This window comes from Lissotriton vulgaris, chromosome 2_1 (assembly GCF_964263255.1).
Source record: "Lissotriton vulgaris chromosome 2_1, aLisVul1.2, whole genome shotgun sequence".
Lineage (NCBI taxonomy): Eukaryota > Metazoa > Chordata > Amphibia > Caudata > Salamandridae > Lissotriton > Lissotriton vulgaris.
The window spans coordinates 452,010,145-452,034,823 of NC_141687.1; the positions used below are offsets into that span (position 1 = coordinate 452,010,145).

The following is a 24,679-nucleotide window of genomic DNA, read 5'->3' on the forward strand; positions in this document are numbered from 1 at the left end:
TGTGGCACCAGCCCATCCATGAACTTGCCTAGTCCTCAATTTCCCACAGTATTTTGTGGAGCACAGAGGACAACAGTATCTGACAATCACCCGGTTTATAATTTCAAAACTGGTAATTTGGGAGCTTTAATTTGCCCAAATCCTTCATGGCATGCATCACACTATGGGGGGATGTCTGCTCCTTCAGTGGCATCTTCTCAATTGCAAAGGCTGCACGGGAGCTTCTCTTAGTTGCTTTGTGCTATTCTTTCTTTCTTTTTGTAAATTTCCCATTGCCCTTCATTCAATGTAAAGGGGCAATATTTAACCCCGGCTCTTTGTAAAGGAGGTGGTATAATTACTTTCCTCCGCACTACGATAATAGATGGGTTGGCAGCAGATATTGATCTGGCCCTTTTACAAGGTGGTGGGATATAATCGATCCCACCAACTTACATATCAACAATCTGAGAAGGTGAGTTAGGAAGACGATCTCTCATCCTTGAGCCAGGTAGGATGTTGAACCAATTCCCCTTGCAGTAGGGCAATACAAGTGAGGATAACTGGACTTGAATACCACCACCCTTGGTCAAAGTTAGCGGTATAGAAATACCATTTAAGGGTTCAAGGTCACAGTTTGCCTTTCTGGCTACCTAGCAAGGTGGGGGAAAGGGTTCCTTTTGCATTAATAAGCCTTAACTCTCCTGCTTAGCTACTCATGCTTTTTTTATTTCCTCACATTGCATAACATTTCATATTTTTTGTAAATCAAAATTGGTCATCTATTTTTCCCAATAATGTAGGGCAATTACAGGTATGTACAGCGCTTGCACATGAACAGTTGGAATACCAATCGGGTATTATTGAAGTTTGTTCAGTGGTTTTGAAAGCTTGGTTTTTAAAGAGTGACATGGTTTAGCTCCCCCTGTGTAAATTATGCATGTATTGATATCAGCTGTGTAGTTATGGGTAAGTTCTAACTTACATTGAAAATAAATTTGTCTCTTTGCTTGTACCTTTGATGTAGTTGGGTCAAAAGAAATGGAACTTTGTTTACATGTTTGATGATGTCATTTTTTATGTCTTCAGTGATGATTTATGTGTGAGATAATCAACTGTGCATCTATCTATCTATCTATCTATCTATCTATCTATCTATCTATCTATCTATCTATCTGCAAAAAAGAAGCAGAGAACTCTGGGTAGTTCTGAAGTGTAGGTGGAAAGTCACTCCAGTATAGAGCACCCCAACACATGTGACACAAATTTGCTCACCCCAGCTGCTTCTCTATCAAAGTCTTTAAACCCTTCAGTACCACACATTTCTGAAAACTAGACATCCGGGGTAGTCAGTGGGGTATGGCTTGCGTGGACCCCCAAACATTTTCTTACCTAGAGTTCAAAGCAAACCTCAGATTTAGACAAAATAAACACATTTTTCACATATATTTGCTTGGGATACTACTACAGTGTTCTCCTCAGTTTCCAGAGTAAAATAATACCTCACTTGTGTGGGTGGGGCAAGGGCATGTGACTTGGAAGAGACAAAAACATAGGGATTAAGGGGATAGCGAATTCTAAGCACTACATTTTTTTAAAAAAAGTTTAAAGACAATTCTGCTTGTAACCAGCCCGGAGCCTCTCAATATAGCGGTGCAACCGTTGCCTTATCTTAAAAGACAGACACTGGCGATTAGCAGGAGCAGTCCAGTTACTGTGAATTTACCATGAGTGAGACTCATGGACTGAGGCTGACTGTTACCGCAGATGGTTTATTTATTTTTAACTAAGTTATACAATAAGCATCACATGACCTTCAGCAGCTAAAAGAATCGTCATTTTGCATTATGGTTGGGTATAACTGTGTGTTAACCCTAGCTACCAGGGTCTAGAAGAGTTTATGTTACACCTGTGTTGAGAAGTACCTCGGATCTATGAACTAAGTTGGAGAGGGTCCCCACTTCCCAAATAAATAAATAAATACGTGCTTTCCTTTGTCTGTAGTGTGCAAGTTCCACTCTGATAGCTGAAGCAATAGGAATGAGCTGTATAGGTTTTCTTATATTGCTCTTCAGCACTTTCCAGGAAAATGTAAGATTTTAGTTTTGATCACCATGGTTTTTATAAATAAAACATGAGCCTTTCTTATTGTGTGCCCAACAAATCTAAATCTTTAGTGTGTGAGGCAGAATATTTATTTTGATACTGATAGTATTACAGCTGAAAACAATGTGGTTAGATTGCTGATTGTGAGCCTAATTTGTTATGCATGCAAAGTTCCTCAAGTTGGTGGAGAGTACATTAGGAGGGGGGGGTCTTTCAAACGCCCTTTTAACTAATACCAGTATGTCCCTTTTACAAAATTTAGAAAAAAGAGCTTCAGAATTTAAAGTATTTAGGTCCAGGTTTACTCTTAAATAGTGTGACCGAACGAGTGATGCAAAACAGCAGTGCCTTGGTGCTCCAAAGCTATTTTGCAGCAACACGTGATTTGCTCAGAACCGTGCAAAATCTAATCCACCGTAATATACGGAACATGAGTGTTTTGAGACAGGAACAGTGCAAACATACTTTGATGCCAACACTAAAACATATCTGTTAAAGTGACACAAAGTAGGACAAGTGACTGAAAATTACATCTGATAATAGCATAAACCGGTTGCGATCACCACACTCTGTTTAATGAAACAAAATAACATCTAAAAGCGCTCCACCCCAAAAAGGTCAGAGTGCGGGTTGTAATGTGCAGAGAAAGACTACAGCTACTGGAAATGTACAGGATTGGGAAGAGAAGATTGAAGGGAAGAGTCTAGAAAATGGTGCTGACGTTCAGAAGTAGCAGGGTGTCACAGAGAACACTATGTGTATAATTGGCGTGTTTTTAAGACCATCATGCTGCAAGTACAGGTAGGTTGCAAACACTATCAGCTCATGCTAATGAACTTGATGTAGGGCATTTACTGGTGTCGGGGCCCTCCGCAGCATATGTGCAGACGTAGCAGGGGTTCACAAAGTACTCTATCTGCAATACTACCATGTGTCTTCGCCATCAAAGCACAGCAGCTCAGACTCTCCAATCTAGGCTTCAATCAGCAAGAGATAAAGACAATCGTTATGCCACACCAAACTTCCTGCACAAACCGAGTGCCCTCAACAGCAAAGATGCCACATTTGAACCCGACATGGTACACATGTATAAAAACCGAAGACGCACAATAAATTGGCAGAAAAACTATGATGCAAAGTACTGCTACACCAAGGTAGTAGCCACGTAAGTGACAAAGCGAGTTACACATGTCACATGCACATTCAGAGACTGTACCATCAATAATAACCTTGAAAGTAGTCTATATGGACAAGACCTGCAAGTAGGTTCATGATTATACCTTGAGACCAAGGTTGTGATTCCCTTGTTAATCCAAAGACCCAAAAAGAAGGCAGCTACCACTCAGCATGTTAGGACATGTATCATTGAACTGTGTTTTAACCTAATATAATGCAGCTTTTGCTGCCTATACCTGTCTGCGGGTAGACATGTTTTTCACACATTATTGCCTGTGGCTTGATTGTTTTGTGATGCACGTTACCCAGCCTAGTTGTCCGAGGTGAAATGCCATTCAATGAATACCCAGACAGCAATGTGCAATCACAGGAGGACAAACCCCAAGAACACAACACTGACAAATACACGCAGTATGGCTGTGTGGGAAACAAGAACTAATTCAGAACTTATTTAATTGTAAGTCACATTGGAATAGTGACATATCACCATCATGTGTCACCATGTAGCAATGTTATGGTAAGTGCTGGCATTTATACCCATCGGTACAGGATAACAGTAATAGGAGTACATAAAAAAATAAGCATTCACCATATAATCGTGTGTAATCAGTCTCTGTTCCTTTCCAGGAGTCAGGAGATAATTTGTGCTACACACTGCAGAGTAGTGCAGCGTGTTCCTCTACTCTCGCAAGCCAATCACATGATGATGATGTCTTTTGTGCTACACAATGCTTGATATCCACTGTGGTATGGGTTGGTCACATGACCTCTAGATTATCAGTACCCTGTAACGTTTTAATGTTTTTCCTTTGACTGTATAGTAATCTTGGTGTCCGGAGTGCGAGGACGGCACACAGGTATCCCGCAGGTCCTGACCGAGACTGTTGGTCATTCCCTTGCCGACCCACTTCTGGAAGCATCGCAGGCCAATCGTCAGCGTATGCTTGAAGAGGGAATCCCCCCCTTTAACACCTACAGCACCTTAGTGAGTGCGACACATAGCCTACTACACTCACTTAATTTTATAATGTTTATATGCACCCACACTTACAAACGGTCCTGAGGAAAGCCAGAATTTACAGAAGGCACTGGCTGAAAAATGTCGACCTACACTGGATGGAGGAGGTCGTAATTCGCCACCATCACATCCATCCTGCCTTGTTTTTAACCGCTGACAGGAGCCCATTTATTACAATTTAATTTAGCCCTTGGGTACTGGGAGCCCTGTCAAGCCGTTTTAATCTCACTTCACCATTCTCACTACACTGCACTCTCAGTATGAAACCTTCTCCACTGTATTCAGGCTTTGAAGCACACCGGGACACATTGGGTGTCACTGGGTGGGCCCGATGATGAAGCATGCCACCAACTAGGTTGGTGGGTGAGGGCTTCACAAAGACGCCCAACCGCTGCCACTGGACATAACTTTTTAAAGTCCAATATGCAAGTCATAAGTAGCTAGTTCTCTTTGATACATATAAATCTTGGTGTTTTGCCAGTCTGAGACCTGGACTTGAGTTTCCAGGCTGGTGATCTTGACCCTACTTGATCCTAGTGACTCCCCTACATCAGCTGAGATTTCCCATATGGATAAGGTATCCAACCTTGCAAAGATGTTAATCAGAAAATAGTGGATGATCTTCAGAGGAGCCGGTTCTTATAAGACCTCCTGAATGTCCCTCAAGGTGTGCCTGTTCCAAAGTGGCAAGTGTTTGTGTATATGAAAAGCTCTCACAAAGGCACTCAAGGCATAGTTTGACCTGGATCTTCGGTACGTCTGCATTATTTGTGTTTCAGTCATCCTCCTCCTCCTACACCTTTGGAGTATGTTTATAGCAGTCAATGTGATTGTCAGCGTTGAGGACTTCATCCTCCTTAACTGATGACCCCATAACCACCTGGATATCTCTTTTTGGTGCTATGAGTTATGAATTGCTTCATTTTGCACTGTTTGCCTATATTTTACTTTTAATCCATACCAATAGTTTCCTACCCTACCATGACTAGTCTTTGTAATTGCTAGGAAAGAATGAGTTCTTGGCGTACTTGAGCTCAGTGCATTCCTTTCAATACATGCGGATGAGAGGCCATTGTTGAAGGTGTAACTTCAAACCGTAAGTGATGCATATCAGAGTCTTGCGATGCCCTTGTGTTGGAAAACGGCCCTCTCTAAAGGGTCACTCCAAACTTTTTACCCTTTTCTAACCTTGTTTTTGTTAGCCTTAAGACTGAGCCCTTTTCCACTGCTGACCAGTGCTACAATGCTTGTGCTCTGTCTCCTAAACATGGTATACTTGGTTTACACCTATTTGACATATTTAATAAACTTGTAAGCCCCTTTTAAAGTGGTATATCGTATACACAAATATGTAAATTAACTTCTACTTGTGGGCCTGCAGCACTGATTGTGCCACCGTTTCAAGTAGCCCTTTATATATGTGTCAGTCCTACCACTGCAGAGCCCGTGAGTGCAGTTTTACTCCCACTCCGACTTGGCATTGTAAACCCTTTGCCAAGGCATAAACTCCCCTTTTATTACTCATATCACCCCTACCTAGCCGATAGGGAGGGGTGCTAAGTAAGTAAAAGATCGGACATGCACTCTTAAGTTTTGCATGTCATTGTAGTGGCAAACACCCACATTCGTTTTTTACTACTGTGAGGCCTACGTCTCCCATGGGTTAACATTGGAAATTCCTTAATACACTTCTAAGTTGTAATTCCTAAATTAGAATGGTGCCTTTGTAAAGTGTTATATCTTTGGAATGGTAATGATAAATCCTCTTTACCGGTAAAGTTAGATTTAACATTACTATTTTAGAAATGCCACTTTTAGAACGTGAACAATCCTCTACTCTCACTGTTCTGGGATGTGTGACAGCTTCACTTTGTGTATTCCCTCTAGACAGTCACAAACACAGGTAGGCCAGGTGTGTCTGAGCACTCATCTGCTTTTTGATGCCCTTCCTGGCCAGGAAAGGAGACAGGAGCTCACAATGGCACCTGGACCGGTAATGTCCTGTCCCCACACAAAGGGCGATTTACCCCCTACTGATAGCCTTTAGTCGGGGCTGAAAGGAGAGTGCTTCTGTGCACTTCAAAGACTCTTCTTTGAAGTCACACACAATTCAAAGTCACAACTGGGTATACCTATTTGGTTTCTGATGCCACCAAGACAGACACTACTAGACCTGTGAAGAACTCTGCCAAGAAGAAAGACTGCTGTGCTGATACAAGGACTACCACTCAACTAGACTCCTTGTCTGGGAGAACTAATTTTCTCCTCTGATGTGCTGCCTGTTGCCAGCTGCTGGCTACCCTCTGCTCGACTGAGAAAAGGACTGGACCCATCTCACCTGAACCCAGCGTTACTCGAAGGGCTTGCTGGCTTCCCTCCAGTTTTGAAGTTTCCCGGCCATTAAACACTTCCTACAACCCTACAACAGCACCTGGACTCTACCATTTGTTAGTCCTGCCATGCCAAGTACTGTCAACCCAGTCCTCAGCCCTTGGAAGTGACTTTTTTTGCGCTGATCCAGCAGAATCCATGCATCAATGAGTTTGCACTGCTTGAAACCAACACATCTCCATTTGACGCAGATGTTGGTCGACAACATCGCTTTGAAGGGCTTCACGGCTTGATGACGATGGACAGTGCAGCTCCATGATGATGCATCACCTTCATCACCAAGGGGTTTGTCTGTGAAGTCTTGCTGACTACTTGGATTGGAACTGATGCATCACATCCATCTATGGGATTGATAATGACGCTTCGCCTCCTCTGCTTCTCGGATCAGGTCTTCAACGTCAATGATTCCTCCATTTAAGGAACTTTTTCTGCAAGACCTGTGTTAGCCCTGTAGCCAGGCTGCACCCCACCATGGTCCCCCTATGCGTTTGATTTACCCCAGTCTAGTGAGACCAGACGACCCTTGTTGGCGCTTTATGAATCTAGGCACTATATTTTAATGTATGTTTACAAATTCATAACTCCAATTCTACTTATTGGAATTTTGTTGGTTCGGTCTTGTTTTACTCATAAAATTATTGTCTATTTTTCTATCCCTGTGTGAAGCATTATTGTGGCATTTACATTGTGTTACTGTGTGTGTATGTGTTGCAAAAATACTTTACTCATTGCCTTTTTAGATTATCAGAACTGCTTTGTGCCGAGCACAGGTTATGTTTTATCGTGTATCTAGCTTGCCCTGACTAGACTGATGGTTTCTGATTAGACAGAGTTTATACCTCTGTCAACCAGAAATACCATTTCTAACACCCTGGATGTGCATCACGCTGGTTTGTTAAAATGCTATAAGTGAGGCTGCTAGAAGTCTACTGATTTTGAAGGTTTCATTTGCATGTCTGCTGTCAAATGGTCTTTATGCTTCGTGCTATAGTGAGATGCCTATTTTCAATTGTTGCTCATTTTAATCAATCAGCAGTCAGTGGTTTGCAGTGGCTCAGACTATGGCAGATCACCATAACGTGGCAGTTCATTTGTGCAAGCACTGCGGTTTCGACACTGGGGATAGCATTATCCGCTTTTGTGATTTGTTTGCCCTAGATGGGCTGTTGCCGGCATTTGTTGACTGGCCTCATATTTCCTGGTTGTGATGATTAATTGGTTAGAAATTACCAGTATCACATACTTGATACACCGAGACTGAACAAATTCATGCTTACATTGAACTTTGAGCTGTATGAATGAACATGATCAGCCAACCTTCAACTTGCACAGAACAGGTTTGTTGCATGCAGGTGGGGTAAATCTATCTACTACATGGTACCTGGGTTGCGGTCACTTGTTTCTTTCCTCCTGCTATGGGGGAAATGTGCTTGTCTAACAGACCCTTGGTCCTCTCCTCACTGTAAGATATTTTGCAGTGGAACCTTTCAGAAGATGTGGGTGATTATATAGTTGGAAGGCCTAAATATACTGGCGGATATGACATTGCCTCAGGATCTGCCCACCAGGCACACGAGATTTTTGGAGCACAAGATCCTTAAGCAACACAACATTCATTAGTCCTGATGAGCTAAGTATAGTTGATGCTCTTCTACATTGAAGGCGACCGGAAACAGAATCTTCGTAATAATAGGTAATCTGTCTACTTGTAGTAAAAGAAATACTTGTTTTGTGTCACCTCCCTTGCCATTCATTAATTTAGCGTGTGTATTTTTTTTACTGACAATGAGGGTAACTGCTATTTGTAGCAAGTGTGTTCTCAGTCAAACTGTATTTATTTATACATATCGGTGTCATTTTTTTATGCACGAAAAAAAGTGTTTCATATGAGCGATTCAACTTCAGACCAGATAATTGTATCAATTTCTTATTATAGTGCTCTGAAGGCGTTGATGCACAAAATAATTTTAAGCTGCTTCATTGTTTAACTTGATTGTGTGACAAGGTATTCACAGAAAGTTGTAGTCATATTTTTTTATCTTTTCTAGTTAATGTAAGCTTAATTTCTTTTTAGGTCAGTGTAAAATAATATTCAGCATTAATATCCCATTAAAAGTTAAAATATATACTAAATTCTTATGAAAATTTATTTGTTTATCAATAAAAGATATACTTATGTTTAGACACTCTTGGAATTCCCCAGAAGTACACTCGTAAAAATTGCAAACACAGTTTCACGTATTCCTATTTCCCCTACTTGTACAAATTTCAATTGAACTTCTGCGCCCCTCTGAGGGTCTTCGTGCCTCCATCTTTCGGTAATTTGGAGTGAACTTCAAATCACCCAAAGATGTGAGTGATTCTGAACTCATCTGAAATATTTCGTTGAGTTCTGGAGTGGCATCATGAAACAGTGAATTTATCAATCATAATCATAAGAAGATTTGCTTTCCATGACCATGCATCCACCTGCATCTCATGTTCTCAGTTTTATTGCTTTTCTTTACCTTGCATAATTCAGATATTTCAAGTCTGACTTCTTAAGAATAACCTACAGGTGGCAACATTCGTTTTTGCAGTTATAACTACTGTCATTTCATCCTTTTATTCTTTCATGTCAAGCGTGTGTCCTAGACACACAAAACATACTAGGGATTGGCTTTGAAATCTTGTGACTATAATGCTTTGAAAGTACCTATAGAGAGAGCATAATTAAATCTAAGTAAATATGTGTTGATAGCAAAAGATGATTTTCAAATTACCCTTCTTGTTTACTTTTCGTTTAGCCGTTAAAGGAGATATATAATGGTCTTCATAGCACCTACGCTTAGTAGCCATGCTTCAGGACAATTATTTCTGCATTTGTTTGTTAGAGGGTCTAAATATTTTAGTATTTATATAAAACATTTAAAATATCGAGATATCCTAAATTTTCTCCCAAAAGATCCACGTTGGCTGCCCTGCTCTCACGGGGGTGATGCGCTGTGCCGGGTGTGGTACACGACCAATAACTATGTAATCTGATATTGAGCAAGGCAGTGTGCTGAAATGTGTCACTGAGCTGCTGCTGTAGCTACAATAGACCTTCTGCATTTCCAAATCAAGATTGCATATGTGAAACCACTACATAGTGAGGATAGTCTTCTTAAATAATGTACAAGTAATTAACAAGTGACTGTAATGGAAGAAAGAACATACACTGGAGAGAGACTATTACCATTATGTCTCTTAATCGGTTCTTGAGGTTAGATTATGTCCGGAACATTTCTTGTTCTCATTGGAACCATGATTCCTCATTGAGACATTTTGGGTTTGATCTTAATGTCAGTTCTACCCACCAGCTATCTGTAAAGTAAAACACTTGTTGAAATATGCAAACACTAGGTATGTGGGTAGTTGCATTAGTTCAGTTATTGTTTGTTTTACAGATACAAGAACTAGAAACTGAAAATACTGAACTGAAATGTAAAGTACAAGATTTGGAGAGCCAATTAAGAATAAGTGATATAGCTTCCTCACCAGTAAGTACATTCATAAAAACAGCTGCATTTTCTACGTTCATTGCCATTTTCATTCTGTATCACCAGTATCAAGATGCCTCATCTTTTCTTTAACAACGACGATTTAAAATACATTAATTTTGGTAAGTACGCTCTGTGGAGTATAAGGGTCAATTTAACATGCAATTTTAACAATGTTTAACAATGTTTAGATACAAAGGGTGGTGTACCTTTATCATTGTTACATTATAAACATAAGATTACAAGAACCCTATAGGCCCATTCAGTTTTAAACACTCCCAACAATCTGACACCACAGAGTTCGAATGTATCAGCTGCAATAAATAAAATTAGGTTTTCCCTAGCAATAGGGAATAACATACACATACTGGAGCTCACCCCCCTCCCCTCCCCCCCAACATGTGCCAGTAATCACTGGCTTTGGTAAACTCAGCACATCTCAAAATTCGGTCAAACAGATGTAAAACATTTCTGACTCACTTGTAATCAGGGCATAAGAAACAATGAGGTTCATAGGTGCTTATCTCTTCCATCACTTTGACCTACGTGCCTCAGTTCATTAAGAATCTCCCAAAAAAGGTTATGGCATACCTTGTTACCTGTCCATGTACCCGTTTCTTAACCCCTTCCATGCTGATGACAGAACGGTTCCGTCATCAGCATCGGCTGAGCTGTGCTGATGACGGAACCGTTCCGTCATGACTCCGCCCACGCAAGGCGGAGTCAGCACAGGCGGAAAATACGCCCCGCACGGAAGGGTTTAAAAGGCACACATTTTTTTGCTTACTTTTTCACTAAATTGATCAAAGGGTTTGAGATACTTTATGTATGTTTTGACTTAAATTCATGTGTTTGAAGCATGGCAGAGGAGAAGGAGAAATATATGGTTTGTCAAAAAAAAGGTAGAAAATGTCATTTTGTAAATCTCCCTCATACAATATTAAGATGAGTCCTTATGGGTTAATGGACTTTGGCTTGATTTCTGTGAGTGTGATTTTCTTCAGGTATTCCTGGAGTATGGCACAGTGACAATAAAGGCATTGTGAATCAGGTCCTTAGAGGCACACTTTTCACCTGTAACTAGAATACAGTGCCCTCGAGAAACTGGAATGTAAAGTGAATGTGAGCATTTTTTAGGCGGAATAGTTAAGTATAACTCTGCAAAATGAATACACAATTTGCTTAAAGGGCCACCCCATTCCATCAGTCGCTATCTCATGGCCTTCCTTCATGTTCAGAAGGCAATTCAGAAACGATTGCCTCCAAAGAACACTTCCTATGCACCGAATGGCCATTGCTGTGCCTGGTACTATTATGAGTACTATTATACTGTTGGTAGCTCAGGGCTGACTGCTCTCTATTGTGATTGTGTTGAGATAGTGTAACCATATTGCTAGACTGTTTTCTTGTCTAATGTTGGAGACAGAATCACAATGGTGACTAGACTTAGGGAGGCTGCCAACCTAATTTGATTAGAAATAGGTTGGTCGATATAAAGACATTGTGTGAATGAGGTAAGAGGAAGAGACGTTTTCATAGGTAGAGGAAAATTTAAGTTTTTGTTTGATGTTGAAATGATGTGAATATCACTTCTTGGTGCTCTGTGTCTGTTTCAGTTTTATAACAAACACATAAACTAATGTTGTGTAGTGAACAACCTGCATCTCATTTGCCTAGTGAAAATGCAGTGAAATAAGGCTAAGTCCACAGTCACCTCATTTGGTTTTGTCACTTAATTCACCTTTGTTTCTCATCTTAATACTGTCATTACTACAGTCACAATCATCATCTCATTTAGAGATTTGCCAATCTAGGTCATCAGAGAATATTGCCTACAGTCCCCTGGTGAAGGACCACACACAAGACTAAGAGATCTGCAACAGACAAGCGGCTATTGCTATTCATTCAGTGCTGCCATCACAAGATATTAAACATTGCTGAGCAGTTACCATTTTTGCTGAGCCCACCCAGTGGTCTTTTTGTTTTTCTGAAAACAAACTCCCAAAGTGGAAGTTTTTTTGAGAAAACAAACAAACAATGGCCCTGATACCCTGTGAGTTTACTCCCTGTGCCTCAGGACCATTGTGTTTTTGTCCCTGCCAGGTATCTCTATGCATCACATTGTGGTCTCAAGAAGGGAAAGTAAGTGGCATTTCACCCACCGTAAATAGAGTGGGTGACCATAACTCTGACTTGCCAGCCCAGTGGCCAACTAGCTTTCATGTCAATGGCCTAACCAGGTGGAGCAAACAAAGGCACTGCTTATGTGATCCAGCCCTTCCCCCAACTCTAATAGAGTGGTGAAACAATGCTGCAGGGCTGTATCACCACTGATTACAGCAGTGTTTCCACTCCACCAAACTGTAAGCAACCTCTTCAGCCTTTCATGTTTACTGCACTAGATCCTACCCACCTCCTTATCCTAAAACGTTCTCAAAGATGGGTCTTATTACAGATCTTCCAATCTTTCTCTGATCGTTTCACAGCAGCTAGATGGAAAGGGTGGATTAAAAATTGCCAAGCTTTTACTTCGAATCAGTGTAGTTTTGCTGTCCTCAAATCGTGATCATTTGAACTCAATGCTGTAGGGAGTATAGCCACTACCGCTTATACACTATTCCTGGGTAACACAATATGCCTTTTGAAGACATGGAAAATAACATTTGTCATATTATGTTTACGTTTCCCCTGGTTATTTGCACAAACATAAGCTAATGTAGAGCTGAACTTTCTATTTTAAATATTCTGTAGCTGTATAAACACTCCTGACAATCTATCATGCTGGGAGTTTCTTTATACTGAGTTAATATCAATTAATTCCTACACCACAATCCTTTGAAAATATTTGAGCAAAACCTTGCTAGCCACTGCGGTCATTCATAAATGTATCTTGTTCATTCCACAAAGCACGAACTTTGCAGAAAGAAATGAGTTCAAGTATATTGTTAGATTCTGCATTAACCCTGTTACCTTACTCCCAAGGCACTTTTGTTAACCTCAATGAAGTGTTGTACATTTTTGTCAATGTAACATTCATAATCAATTGCCTCTCTTTTATTTCTTTCCTTTCTTTTTTTTGACATACAAAGTAAACTCAATTGACAAACATGATAAAAGCGTAGATTGTTAATTTTTCCAAAAGCCTTTGTTTGGAAATATGTAAACTAATTGGTTGTAAGTGTGCCATCTGTCTTGATAGAAGTGATGCTATCTATCGCTGATTTAACATCAAACAATCCTCGCACCCACGGCACAGATTTGGAGCCTGAAGGCCATTTTTTGTAGAAAGCAAGTACAATACAACTCCTTTAGTTTGTCTAAAAATAGGTTCAGTGTGCTGATGTTCTGGAAAGTGTCAAATATCTTTCCACATGGGCCTTGACATCTGTACTTTGAAGGCAATCGGATGAAGGATTGGGAAAGCAACACTGCTCTGCTTTTAGAAAGGTATGGGGCCAGGAAGTAACAGAGGAACAGCATGTCTTTGGTTGTGGGTTTAAGATTAATGATCCCATTTTACATGCCAAAGGCTTGCCTTAAACATAATAGATGGAATGTTTACATTTTGGAAAGCGATTTTAGTTTTAATTGAATAATGTAGAATGAAATTCTAGACTGAAATCTGCATGTTTAACTGAGTTTATATAATGGCGTTGTGATTTACCCCAGTGAACTGTGATTCAAATGCAGAAAACCCCTTTTTAAATTGAACAAATATCCTGGCTCTTACAGTCAGAAGTTCTTTGTTCTTTTTTTCTTATAGGTTTATATACTTATTGAGGGGTGCGAGCTCTACTGAAGCTTTTATCCCACTTGAGATCTGTGAAACGGAATATCCTCTAGCATTGTTATGTACAGATAGAAACGACTTCTATTGTTAACAGTTTTAGAATGATAGACTACTTAAGTGCTGTATTGGTGCTTTTTGCCTTTACATTTTCTGAAAATGTGAATCTATTGAGCTTGTCGGATGTAAGTAAATATTCAGTAACTTATTTGACTAGAAATCTCCCATGTTACCTCAAACTCGGGCACTTTCAGCCTTGGAGACGGCAAGCACAGACATAGACAGAAAGAAACCATGCAGTGTCAAAACACAGACAATGCACCATGGAGTGCCATACCAGCTTCAAGATCCTTCAAGATAAACCCAATCACCCGTGACCAACCCCCCTCTCTGTCCATTAGTGTAGGAGTTTGAACCAAGTGATGTCGGAAAAGTGGAAGAGTTAACTCAGGAACACAGAGTTAACAAAGCATTTTTTTAACTAAACGACCTATCCTCATTCAATTTGGAAAGGTTTAAGTGGTATTTTAGTCTCACTGCCCTCAGGAGCTCTGAATAGGATGGGGATGCACAGAGAAGTGGGAGCATAAATACTCAACCTGGTTCCCTTTCTACAAACCATCTTGGTATCAAGAAGATATAGGCATGAAAGAAATGGAGCCTAAGGTCTGGGCTCTTTAAGGAAAAAGAATGGATGATAGGCCTGTCTCATAGCCAAGACCTGTGGGTAATTGGAGGAGAAACACAAAAATGGCTCTGTTATGTTGTGGCCCATAGGCCCACATGCTAGAGGAATAACAAGACGGACACTAGAGGTGGTCATGCATTACTGACGTTGAGCTTGTGCACCGCTGCTTCCAATGGTATCTTGGCACTAAAGACAGAGGCAGCACCTACAGATTACATTTATACAGATTGTGTGAAAAGACAAGTTTTCGGTTCCTTTTTTCTTGTGTTGAAATTTGTTTATTACATTTTTTTAAAAGAAAGAAATACACCAAAAGAACAGTAATACATATCAGCAGATTATGGAGAAATGTAAGAAGAGTACTGTAAGGATAAATATTTATTAACAATAAATAAATGATATTTGGTAGTAAAGAAATACAGATAGATATAGGAGAAATACATAAGTTATTGTATGTTAAATGTAGGTAACATTGTAAATCCATACATGATGTATTAATTATCAAACAAATATAACAATAATCGAAGAATTATACATTATATCATCTGAATAACCTAATTAGAATGTATTATCAAAGGAGAACTGATTTAATTATAAGAACGTTACATATGCATTATTAAATTAATTAGATATAATGGAACGATCTAGAGTAGTGTAAATGAGAAGAAAGGAAGAATAACAGTAAGTATAATAGGATAATGTGAAAGTATGAAATATGTGAATGATGTGAAAATGAGGAGGACGGAGCCAGGATACTTGGAAAGAAAGAAGAATAGAAAAGCAGAGGAGAAGGTATTAAGATACAGAGTTGTTTCCCTGAATTTACTGGTTTTCAGTTTCTTTTTAAAGACGGGAAGTTCCCTTGTTAAGAGCAGCACCCTAGGGAGCTTGTTCCAGTTAACCAAGCAGCCGAGTTCTGAACCACCTGAAGTCTATACAGAAGGAACTCTGGGAGGCCAAGATAAAGGGCATTAACGTAGTCCAATCTCAAGGTTATTAACGCTTGAATTACCGTTTTCGTAGCAGACTCCGACAGAATGGGCACATTTATTTTCAGCATTCAAAGTGTTCCAAACCAGGAGCCTGTCAGAGCCTGAATCTGTGGATCAAAAGAGAGGGTCTTCTCAAATGTAATGCTTAGGTTCCTTACAGAGTTCTATTGGGGGCCACAAGCTCTCCACAGGTTAGCAGAAGTTACACCGAAGATCATGATCTCGGTCTTAACAGGGTTGCATTTTAGTTGGTTCATAGCCAACCACTGAAATACCCTGAAGAGGCAGTTTGTAATAGCTTCCCTATCTAGCTCCTCTCCTATTACCCAGGAGAATAGAAGCTGGGTGTCATCTGCATAAGAGATTATTTTTGCACCCAGCTACTCTGCTAGTGCCACCAGTGGTGTAAGATATACATTGAATATGGTTGGGCTCACCGTTTAGCTCTGAGGAACACCAACTGTCAGTGTGCGCCCTTTGGACGATTGCTTGGCTTTTATTGTCCAGAAAAAAGGAACGCCAATTCAGGGCAGGGTTCCTAATCCCAATTGCCTACAGACGATCCAGCAGCCTTTGATGAGTAATAGTATCAAAGCCCGCAGTTTGATCCAGCATGATCAGGATGACCTTGCCTCCCCTGTCCATAGCGCCTCTCACATATTCCACCATTTCCAAGAGTGCTGTTTCCTTGCTGAAGTGTGGTCTGAAGCCTGATTGACTAGGCTGTAGCAGCTTATTGTCCTCCAGGAATTGCGACAGTTGTCCAGTAATCGATTTTTGCAATATTTTGGTAAAAGCAGTAGGAGGAAAATAGGTCTATAGCTTGTCCGCTGTTGATTTTTTAATCAGAGGTAGCACGTTTGCCCTTGCCCGATGTGCTGGAACCTTGCAAGATGATAGTGAGTTTTTAAAATTCTATTTACAGTAGGATTTATGATCTGAGCTACTTAGTCATCACAGCAGTAGAGCAACCACAGGTGGTAGAATGGTCATAGTAAGACGTGCTTCCACTACCGCTATCAGGATGCAAGCAGGGTGAGCAGGTAGTCACTGATTGACTGTTAGCGTGTAACTGGCATTTCTTGGTCTTAGGAGTAATACGCTCCACAGATGGTGTTGATGATGCAAGTAGCAGGTAATGGCATGATGGTATTGACCAGTTGGATGAACCTGCACGATAGGTGGGGATGCCTTGCCTTGATAGTTGCAGGCATTCTTTCTAGGGCCGCCAACAACTTGGAGTGATGTTGGCTGGGAATTCATGCCTGTTCCTTGTTGAATTATTTGCATCTTTCAACCTGGATGCTCTGGGTTTCTAAGCAGTAACGATGGGCGTAGTTTTGCATAGTGCCGGATGCTTGTCTGCACTGTGCAATCTTTTCAAACGGCATCTTGCACACTGCAAGCGGTCATTTTCTGCCGCTCGAGTAAATTTGTACTTGAGCAGCAGCTTCCTCAAAGTGGACTGGTAGTTTCTCATCACGAGTGGTCGCGAGCATAAGCGAACACTCGCAATGAGAAACCTGGCCTCCCCGCGTTGAGAATCTCGCCGGGAGGTTTATTTTCCACGCTCACGATTGGCAACTTGATGTTGCTGATCGCAAATGAGGAAAAAGTGTCGCCGGGAAGTAGATTTTGCTCGCTCGCGGTCAACAACTTGATGTTGAGGACAGCGAGCAAGCAAAAAATGCCCGCTACGCGTTTTTGCACAGTGTTACGTGCAATTCGCGTAGCACGTAGTAGCGCAAACTGTGCATGCTCCGCTAGCGTAGTACTACGCCCTGGGTTAGTGCGCTCTAGCACATGTACAGCACCTGGCTGCCTGATTCTAACATGATGAGTGTCAGTGTCAGGCTTAGATTTACTCAGCCTGACAGACACGCAATATGCTTTGTAAAAGGGTGTTGAGGCAGAGCCCTGACACTCGGAATGATGAACTGCCTCTACTGAAGAGTTTAATAATGCATTTAAGCTTCAAGCGGTGACTCCCTCTGTGCCTTCACCCTTATTCCCTTTATTCCACTTTAAAGTATAAACTGCCAATTGACATTCTGTCCAAGCAGACTCCCACTTGGCCATATTTGTTGCCAAGCAGCTTGGCTTCAGAAAGTATGCAATACCATTGTGATGGCAACAATGAGAACGTTTTTTTCTGATAAATCCAGTATGTTTTGCAAGCCGTCAGACTTTAGCTAATACTTTAGCATGAGGAGACATCCAAAGTCAACCTCATAAAAGTTTTCTAAGAACTTTCATTTTAAACTTATTTTGCTAGTTAATGCTTACTTGTAATGAATTTTCTGTTCTCGAAGGTTTGAGCACTCCTTCTACTGCCAGATTCTCTAGCTGCATACGTTCAGAGCAGCCTTGGATTTCAACACCTAGGAGGGGCTAGCTTCAGCTGACACAATGGGTTACTGCCCTTCTGTCCTAGGCTCAAGAATGTGAAACTGTTAGGCATTAAAAGTCATTCTTGCTGACCTGTTCAATTGCTTCATTTAAATTGACATTGAGAGACAGCGTGTTCTGTTAAGCGTTTTACTATGCGTTCACATAGCCCCTGAAGGACAATAAAGGTTGCTCAATTTGGTCCTTTCTGAAAGCCATTTTCAAAACCAAAACAAATTGGATACTGACACGATTTTACTCTCACTCTTTGCCTTCTGACCTCCTGCTTTTTCTGACTTTCTTTTGCTGACCTAAGGACTCTGCGCACTTTACCACTGCTAACCAGTCTGAAAGAGCTTGTGCTCCTTCCCTAAAACATGGTACCCTTTGCTGATACCCAATTGGCATCTTTAATTTACGTGTAAGACCCTAAAAACTAGCACTACCTGGGTCCATGGCCTATGAAGTAATCAATCAATCAATCAGAGAATTGTAAGCATGCTACTTACCTGTGAGGGTCTCAAGGCTCTGAGGGGGCAGGGGTGAGCAGGTCTATTCAGCCGAAGAGCCAGGTCTTGAGAGTCTTCCTGAAGGTGTTCAGGGAGGGGGCACATCTGATGTGTGCTGGTAGCTCGTTCCAGGTCTTGGCTGCAATGTGAGAGAACGATCTTCCGCCTGCTCTGGCACTGTGGATGCGCGGAGTTTCAGCTAGTGCAAGGTTGGCAGATCGGAGGTTTCTTTTGGGTATGTGAAAGTTTCTTCTGTGGTTGAGGTATTTGGGTACGTTGTTGTGTGGACATTTGTAGGAGTGAGTGAGAATCTTGAAGGTGACTCTCTTTTCCACTGGAAGCCAGTGGAGTCTCCGCAGGTGCTGGCTGTTTTCGTGCCACGGGATACAGAGGACGAGTAGGGCTGTGGTGTTCTGTATTGTCTGGAGTTTGAGGAGTAGAGACTTGCTGATGCCGGCGCAGAGAGCATTTCTATAGTCCAGTCTGCTGTTGATGAGTGTGTGGGTGACTGTCTTCCTTGACTCCGGGGGGATCAATTTGAAGGTCTTTCGAAGGATGCGGAGGTTGTTGAAGCAGCTGGAGGTGATGGCATTGACCTGTTGGTTCATGACGAGTGATAAATTGAGTATGATGCTGAGGTAGTTTGGGGTAGTCTGAGGGGGTCGGTGGGCTTCTGAGGGCAATGGGCAACCAGGTGTTTGAAGGGGTAGTTCTGAGGATGAGGACTTCTGTCTTCTCGGCTTTGAGTTTTAGGCAGCTGTTGGTCATCTAGACTACGACGTCTTGCATTCCTCTCTATATGTTGAGTTTAGCAGTGGTGGGGTCTCTGGTGAGGGAGAGGATGAGCTAGGTGTCGTCGGTGTAGGAAACAATGTTGATGTTGAGTTGTCAGACGATGGCTGCAAGGGGGGCCATGTAGATGTGGAAGAGGGTCGGGCTCAGTGATGACCCCTGTGGGACCGCGCAGGTGATTTCCGTGGGGGTGGAGAGGAAGGGTGGTAGTCTGATCTTTTGGCTTCTTCCGGTGAGGAAAGATCGGATCCAGTCCAGGGCAGTTCCTTGTATGCCGGCGTTGTGTAGTCTGTCGATTAGAGTGCGGTGAGAGACAGTGTCAAAGGCTGCACGCAGGTCGAGGAGGTTGAGGGCTGCGGAGTGGCTTTGGTCCAGGAGTGTGTGGATGTCATCTGTGGCAGCGATAGGGCGGTCTCGGTGCTGTGATTGCTTCAGAATCCGGATGGGAAGGGTCGAGAATGACGGTCTCTCCGATAAATTGTGTTAGTTCCCTGTTGACTGCTTTCTCTGCCCCTTTGGCCGTGAAGGGGAGGAGCGAGATGGGAAAGTAGTTTTTGAGGTCAGTGGGGTCAACCGTGGGTTTCTTGAGCAGGGGCTGACTTCTGCGTACTTCCAGTCATCCGGGAAAGTGCCTGTTGTGGAAGGTGGTGTTGATGGTCCGTTGCAGTTCTGGTACTATGGTGTCAGTGGCCCTGTGGTAGATATGTGGGAGGCTTTGGCCTCTTGTGTTTGGTCGGCGAAGTTGTCGTAGTGTGTTCTGATCTTGATATTGAAGTAGGTCCCAAGCTTGTTGCAAAGGTCTTGAGATTGGGTGATATCTGTGGCTTTGCAGCATGGGCTGGTGAATTCCTGTATGACACTGAAGAATTCCCTGGAGTTGGTGGAGTTGGCGAGGATTTTGTTGTGGATGAAGTTCCTTTAGGTTGTTCTAATTGGTTGTGATAGTCTGTCATGGCGTCCTTGTAGGAGGAGTAGTTGTCGGTGTCTTAATGTTCCTCCAGTTCTTCTCCAGGCATCTGCAGGTGCACCTAGCTTCTTGGAGATCGGTGGTGAACGAGGCGGCTTTCATGGGGGCCGTTCGCTGGGGTTGAATAGCGAGGCAGCTCGTCTTTGCAATTGGAGATCCAAGTGTAAAGTCCTCTGGCTGCGGTGTTTGCATCGGATGCCCAGGTGGCATTGTCTCTGGTGAGGGTGGGGGGAGAGGATGGAGTTCAGTTGCTCGTCAGTAACCCTGCCCCAGTTCCTTCGTGGTGGGCGAGGGGGTGGTTCTGGTGCATTTGGTTTGACGATGGTGAAATGGACGCAGTGGTGGTCGGTCCATGGCGGTTGCGTTGTGTGGCTGAAGTAAACGCTGTTGCCAGTAGCTAAGATGGGGTCGAGGGTGTGTCCCGCTCTGTGTGTCAGTGAGGTGACGAGTTGTTGGAGTTTAATGTCTGCAAGGTTGTCAAGGAGGATGGTGGAGTTGGGGTCGCTGGGATTTTCGAGGTGGAAGTTAAGGTCTCCATTGAGTATGTAGTTCATTGATACAATGGCGTGGGGTGCGATGAAGTTGATGATGGTGGTGGTGAATGGTATCCTGGGGGCTGGGAGATATATAGATGAGAGTTTCTCGAAGATTGGTGGTGGGGGTGGTCTGGATCTGGAAGTGTAGGTGTTTGGCAGAGGGGAAGGTTCAGCTGGAGGTGGTTAGGCGGAGGGTGCTCTTAATGGGTTGTTGGGGCAGTCTTGCCTTTGGATCTTGTATACGTCCTGGATGGCAGTGTTAATGTCGGGGGTGGAGGAGGCGTTGGTCCAAGTCTCCGTGAAGAAGGCAATGTCGGGTGAGAGAGAGTCAAGTAGGTTCCAGATTTCTATGGTGTGTTTGTGTACGGAGTGCACGTTGAGGAGGATGCATGTTAGGGTGGCGTTGGCACAGGTGTCGGCAGCGGGCCGGAGGTCGGGTGGTGGTGGTGAAGATCTGACGGCAGTGGAGGCAGGATAACTGGCCGTGGGTCGAGTTCGACATAGCCTGTTGGCAGCGTCTGGGCCATCTAGGGTCGAGTGTGAGGAGGGAGGCGAAGTTGTAACAGTGGAAAGTCGTGGATCCAGGGTTCCTGGCGCTGGTCGCGGCCGGGCGCAGGCGGGCTTGCCTTAGGCACACCCTAGGCGTGACCGCACAGCGGCTGCAATTATGTAGGGGAGGGGGCAGGACTAGAGGTAGGGAATGGGGGCTGTGTCAGGGGAGGGGCCGCAGAAGTGTCACGAAACCAGCGGGGTGCCGACTGAATACATTACATTGCGAAAACACGGAGGAATGATGAAAATGAGTAATGAGTAAGATGAGTAAAAGTAAAAGAATCAGGAGGAATGAGGCAGCTAGTGGAAGCAGGAGTAAGGCAGAGGGTGAGGGGGACACCAGGCAGGCTAGGATGCGAGCACCTCTTAGGCGGCAGGCCGGCTGCCGGTGCGAACCCTTCTCAGGGGAGGACTCTGCACTGCGTTTGTGCAGCTGTGGTGTGGAGCTGCTGGGGAGAGTGCTGGCCTGGACCAGAGGTCGAGGTGTCACACGTACTAGGTCTGATTGTGCCAGACACTTAAGTGGCACTCTGAACATGCCTGCCATTGCAAAGTCTTTGTGTGAAGTTCTAAACTGTCATTTCGACCTGGCAAAGTAAACCTTTTGCCAGGTCCAAACCTTCCTTTTTAATATATGTAAGTCACCCCTAAGGTAAGCCCTAAAGGGCAGGGTGCAGTGTATTGAAAAAGTTTAACATGTACTTGTCGTGAAAAACTCCTAAATTATTTTTTCACTGCCGTAAGGCCGACCTCTCCCATAGGATAAAATTGGAATTACCTTATTACTTTTTATAAGTGTAATTTGCAATGGGAACAGGTAACCCCTTCATATTTGGTATCTCTGGAATTATAATTTAAAACCCTAACTGAAGGTGGAGTCTGATTTTAAATTACAATTCGGAAATTGGCATTTTTGAAAGTTGGAATTTTCTTGTCTTAGCCATTTGGTGCCTGCAGCCTGTCTCTGGGTTACTTGACTGAATGTGGGTTACAGTTGAGCTTTGTGCATTTATCCTAGACAGCCATACATAATGGTGAGCTTAGGTGTGAATGGATGGGCCATCATTGACAGAATGTAAAGGTGTAGCTGCTCCTTGTCCCACTTGCACTTGAATGGGCTGTGTCCTGTCTAACACAAAGGGCTGCATTCCCCCTGTAATCGTTTATTGCCAGGACCAGGAAGGCAGGGCACTTATGCTCTTCAAAGGTGTGTTTGCATCTCTTTAACCCAGAACGACTACAAGGGCTAGTTGACTGGCCTGGTGATCAGTGCTGAGGGGCACAACAGGCTTCCAATAACCTTACATCTGCACTCTTCCATCTGTGAATCTACCGGTGCATGTGGTGCCACCCTAGTCCTGGACATTTGGAAGTGGGCTTAAGGTGCTCTGCCAGCCTTTGTTGATCCAGCAGAACCAGTGCATCTTTTGCTGCACGGCATCAACCTGAGCAGAACTGATGAACCCATTTTAAAGACCCTGAATCGCCACCGCAGCTCAATCAGCACCTTCACTGCATCTTGGAACCAACACATCACTTCGGCTGTGCAACGCATCTCCGACACAGATCCTCGCAACGATCCACAAACCAGGATTTAAGGAACTCTGTTCAGCTGGCTTAACTGGTTCTCTGTAGCTGGCCCACGCTCCATCACCGTCGACCTGAACCTGTGACTTTGTCCTGGTCCAGCGTGACCAGATATCCACAGTTAGTGCTTTGTGCTTTTTGGCGCTATTTTCTCTACAATCTGTATGCTTGAATATCTCTGGTTCTACTGATTGGATGTTTGCTGTTTTGGTTTTGTTTTATTTATGAAAATAAATTGTATTTTTTAGTTCGGTGTGGGATCCTATTTGTGTGGGTTTTCACTGTTTTACTGTTTGTAATGTTGCACAAATACTTTTAACATTGCCTCTAAGTTAAGCCTGACTGCTGTTTGCCAAGGTAACAGAGGATAGAGCAAAGGTGAATTTAGGTTTGTACCTCCCCTGACAAGGATTGTGGTTGCTGCTTGACCAGGGCTCACACTGCAGGCAACTAATAACCAAATTTCTCACACTCTCTGTTATGTACACTCTAAAATAACATTTCTTTGCTGCTTGAATTGTGTTTGGAAGTGGCTCAATACAGTATTCTTGCACATTGGTGCTATGATTTTTATTCTTCTGTGGAGTAGTAAAAATACACTGGGAGCTTATTTTTTAAGTCTTGTGCTACTATTTTATTTTATGTCTCATTTACTTAAATTATTTGGTGTCACCAATTATATTAATAATAGTTGGATTATTATTATTGATCTTATTCGTATTAATATATTATCTTTGTTTATAAGAATTTTAGAAAAGCTGCTAAATACTAATTTTATTTTCTTTAAATATTGTTGAATTAAATGTTTGCAAAATATAATAAAAAAGTAGGGTGCCAACGATCTATGTGGTAGAAGCTGCAAAGTTCATTGTTTGCTACACCACTTAGGATAAGATAAATGTCCGGCCATAATGCTTACACTAGTGTCGAAAAGGGGGTTCTATTTTGCCAAACAATTTCGAAGGTCGTTAGCATTGCTGCTGCAACCAAAAGAGAATGCCCTTGGGCATCTGCTGACCCAGAGGCTAGATAGCATCAAATGGTCATTTTGACTCTGCTTCATTGTCTGCCTGTCAAATGAAAAACCAAGACCCATTCCAAAGACAATAGACACTGCAAAGTCTAACCTGTCGGCCCCAAACAAGATAAATTGGCACCAAAAAAGGATTTGCCAATAGAAAAACTTTTCCAACCTGATGTAAGGCAAAAGACTCTCAAAATTCATCCAAAGACTGAAGAGGAAAATGGACTATCCCAAACCATCGCCAGTTCCTCTAAAAAAGCATGTTCAAACTTCCCTTATAAGAATTCCTTCACCAGAAGTAGAAATACCAGCAGATATCTCTCCTGTGCATTCACCAGCTAGTACACATAGACTTATACCACAAGATGAAGATTATGGGGATACCTACTCACAAGAGGTAGAGAGTGATCATCAAATGGATGATATTAATGACCCAGATGATATAGCTGGGCCATCAGGTGACCCATGGGACAATTATAATGCACCAGATGCACCATATCTACCACAAGACGATGTATACCCATATAGGCCATTTCCACCAGGTGATGACACCATTGGGTTCACACAGCTCATACATAGAGCAGCTACATTCCATGGAGTAGATTTACATACAGATCCAATAGACAAAGACTTTCTATTAAACACACTGTTAACATCACATAAGAC

At 42.6% G+C, this 24,679-nt stretch overlaps 1 protein-coding gene across 5 annotated transcripts in view; it reads left to right on the plus strand.

Annotated features, from left to right (window-relative positions):
- The window catches only part of GULP1 (GULP PTB domain containing engulfment adaptor 1), a 2,138,858-nt gene that overhangs the window by 1,894,380 nt on the left and 219,799 nt on the right, over positions 1-24,679 (plus strand). For all 5 annotated transcript variants that reach the window (XM_086955346.1, XM_086955349.1, XM_086955345.1 and 2 more), the window contains one exon: positions 10,099-10,191. In XM_086955346.1, coding sequence (XP_086811472.1) covers positions 10,099-10,191 — 93 coding nt within the window. The remainder of the gene's footprint in view (positions 1-10,098; positions 10,192-24,679) is intronic.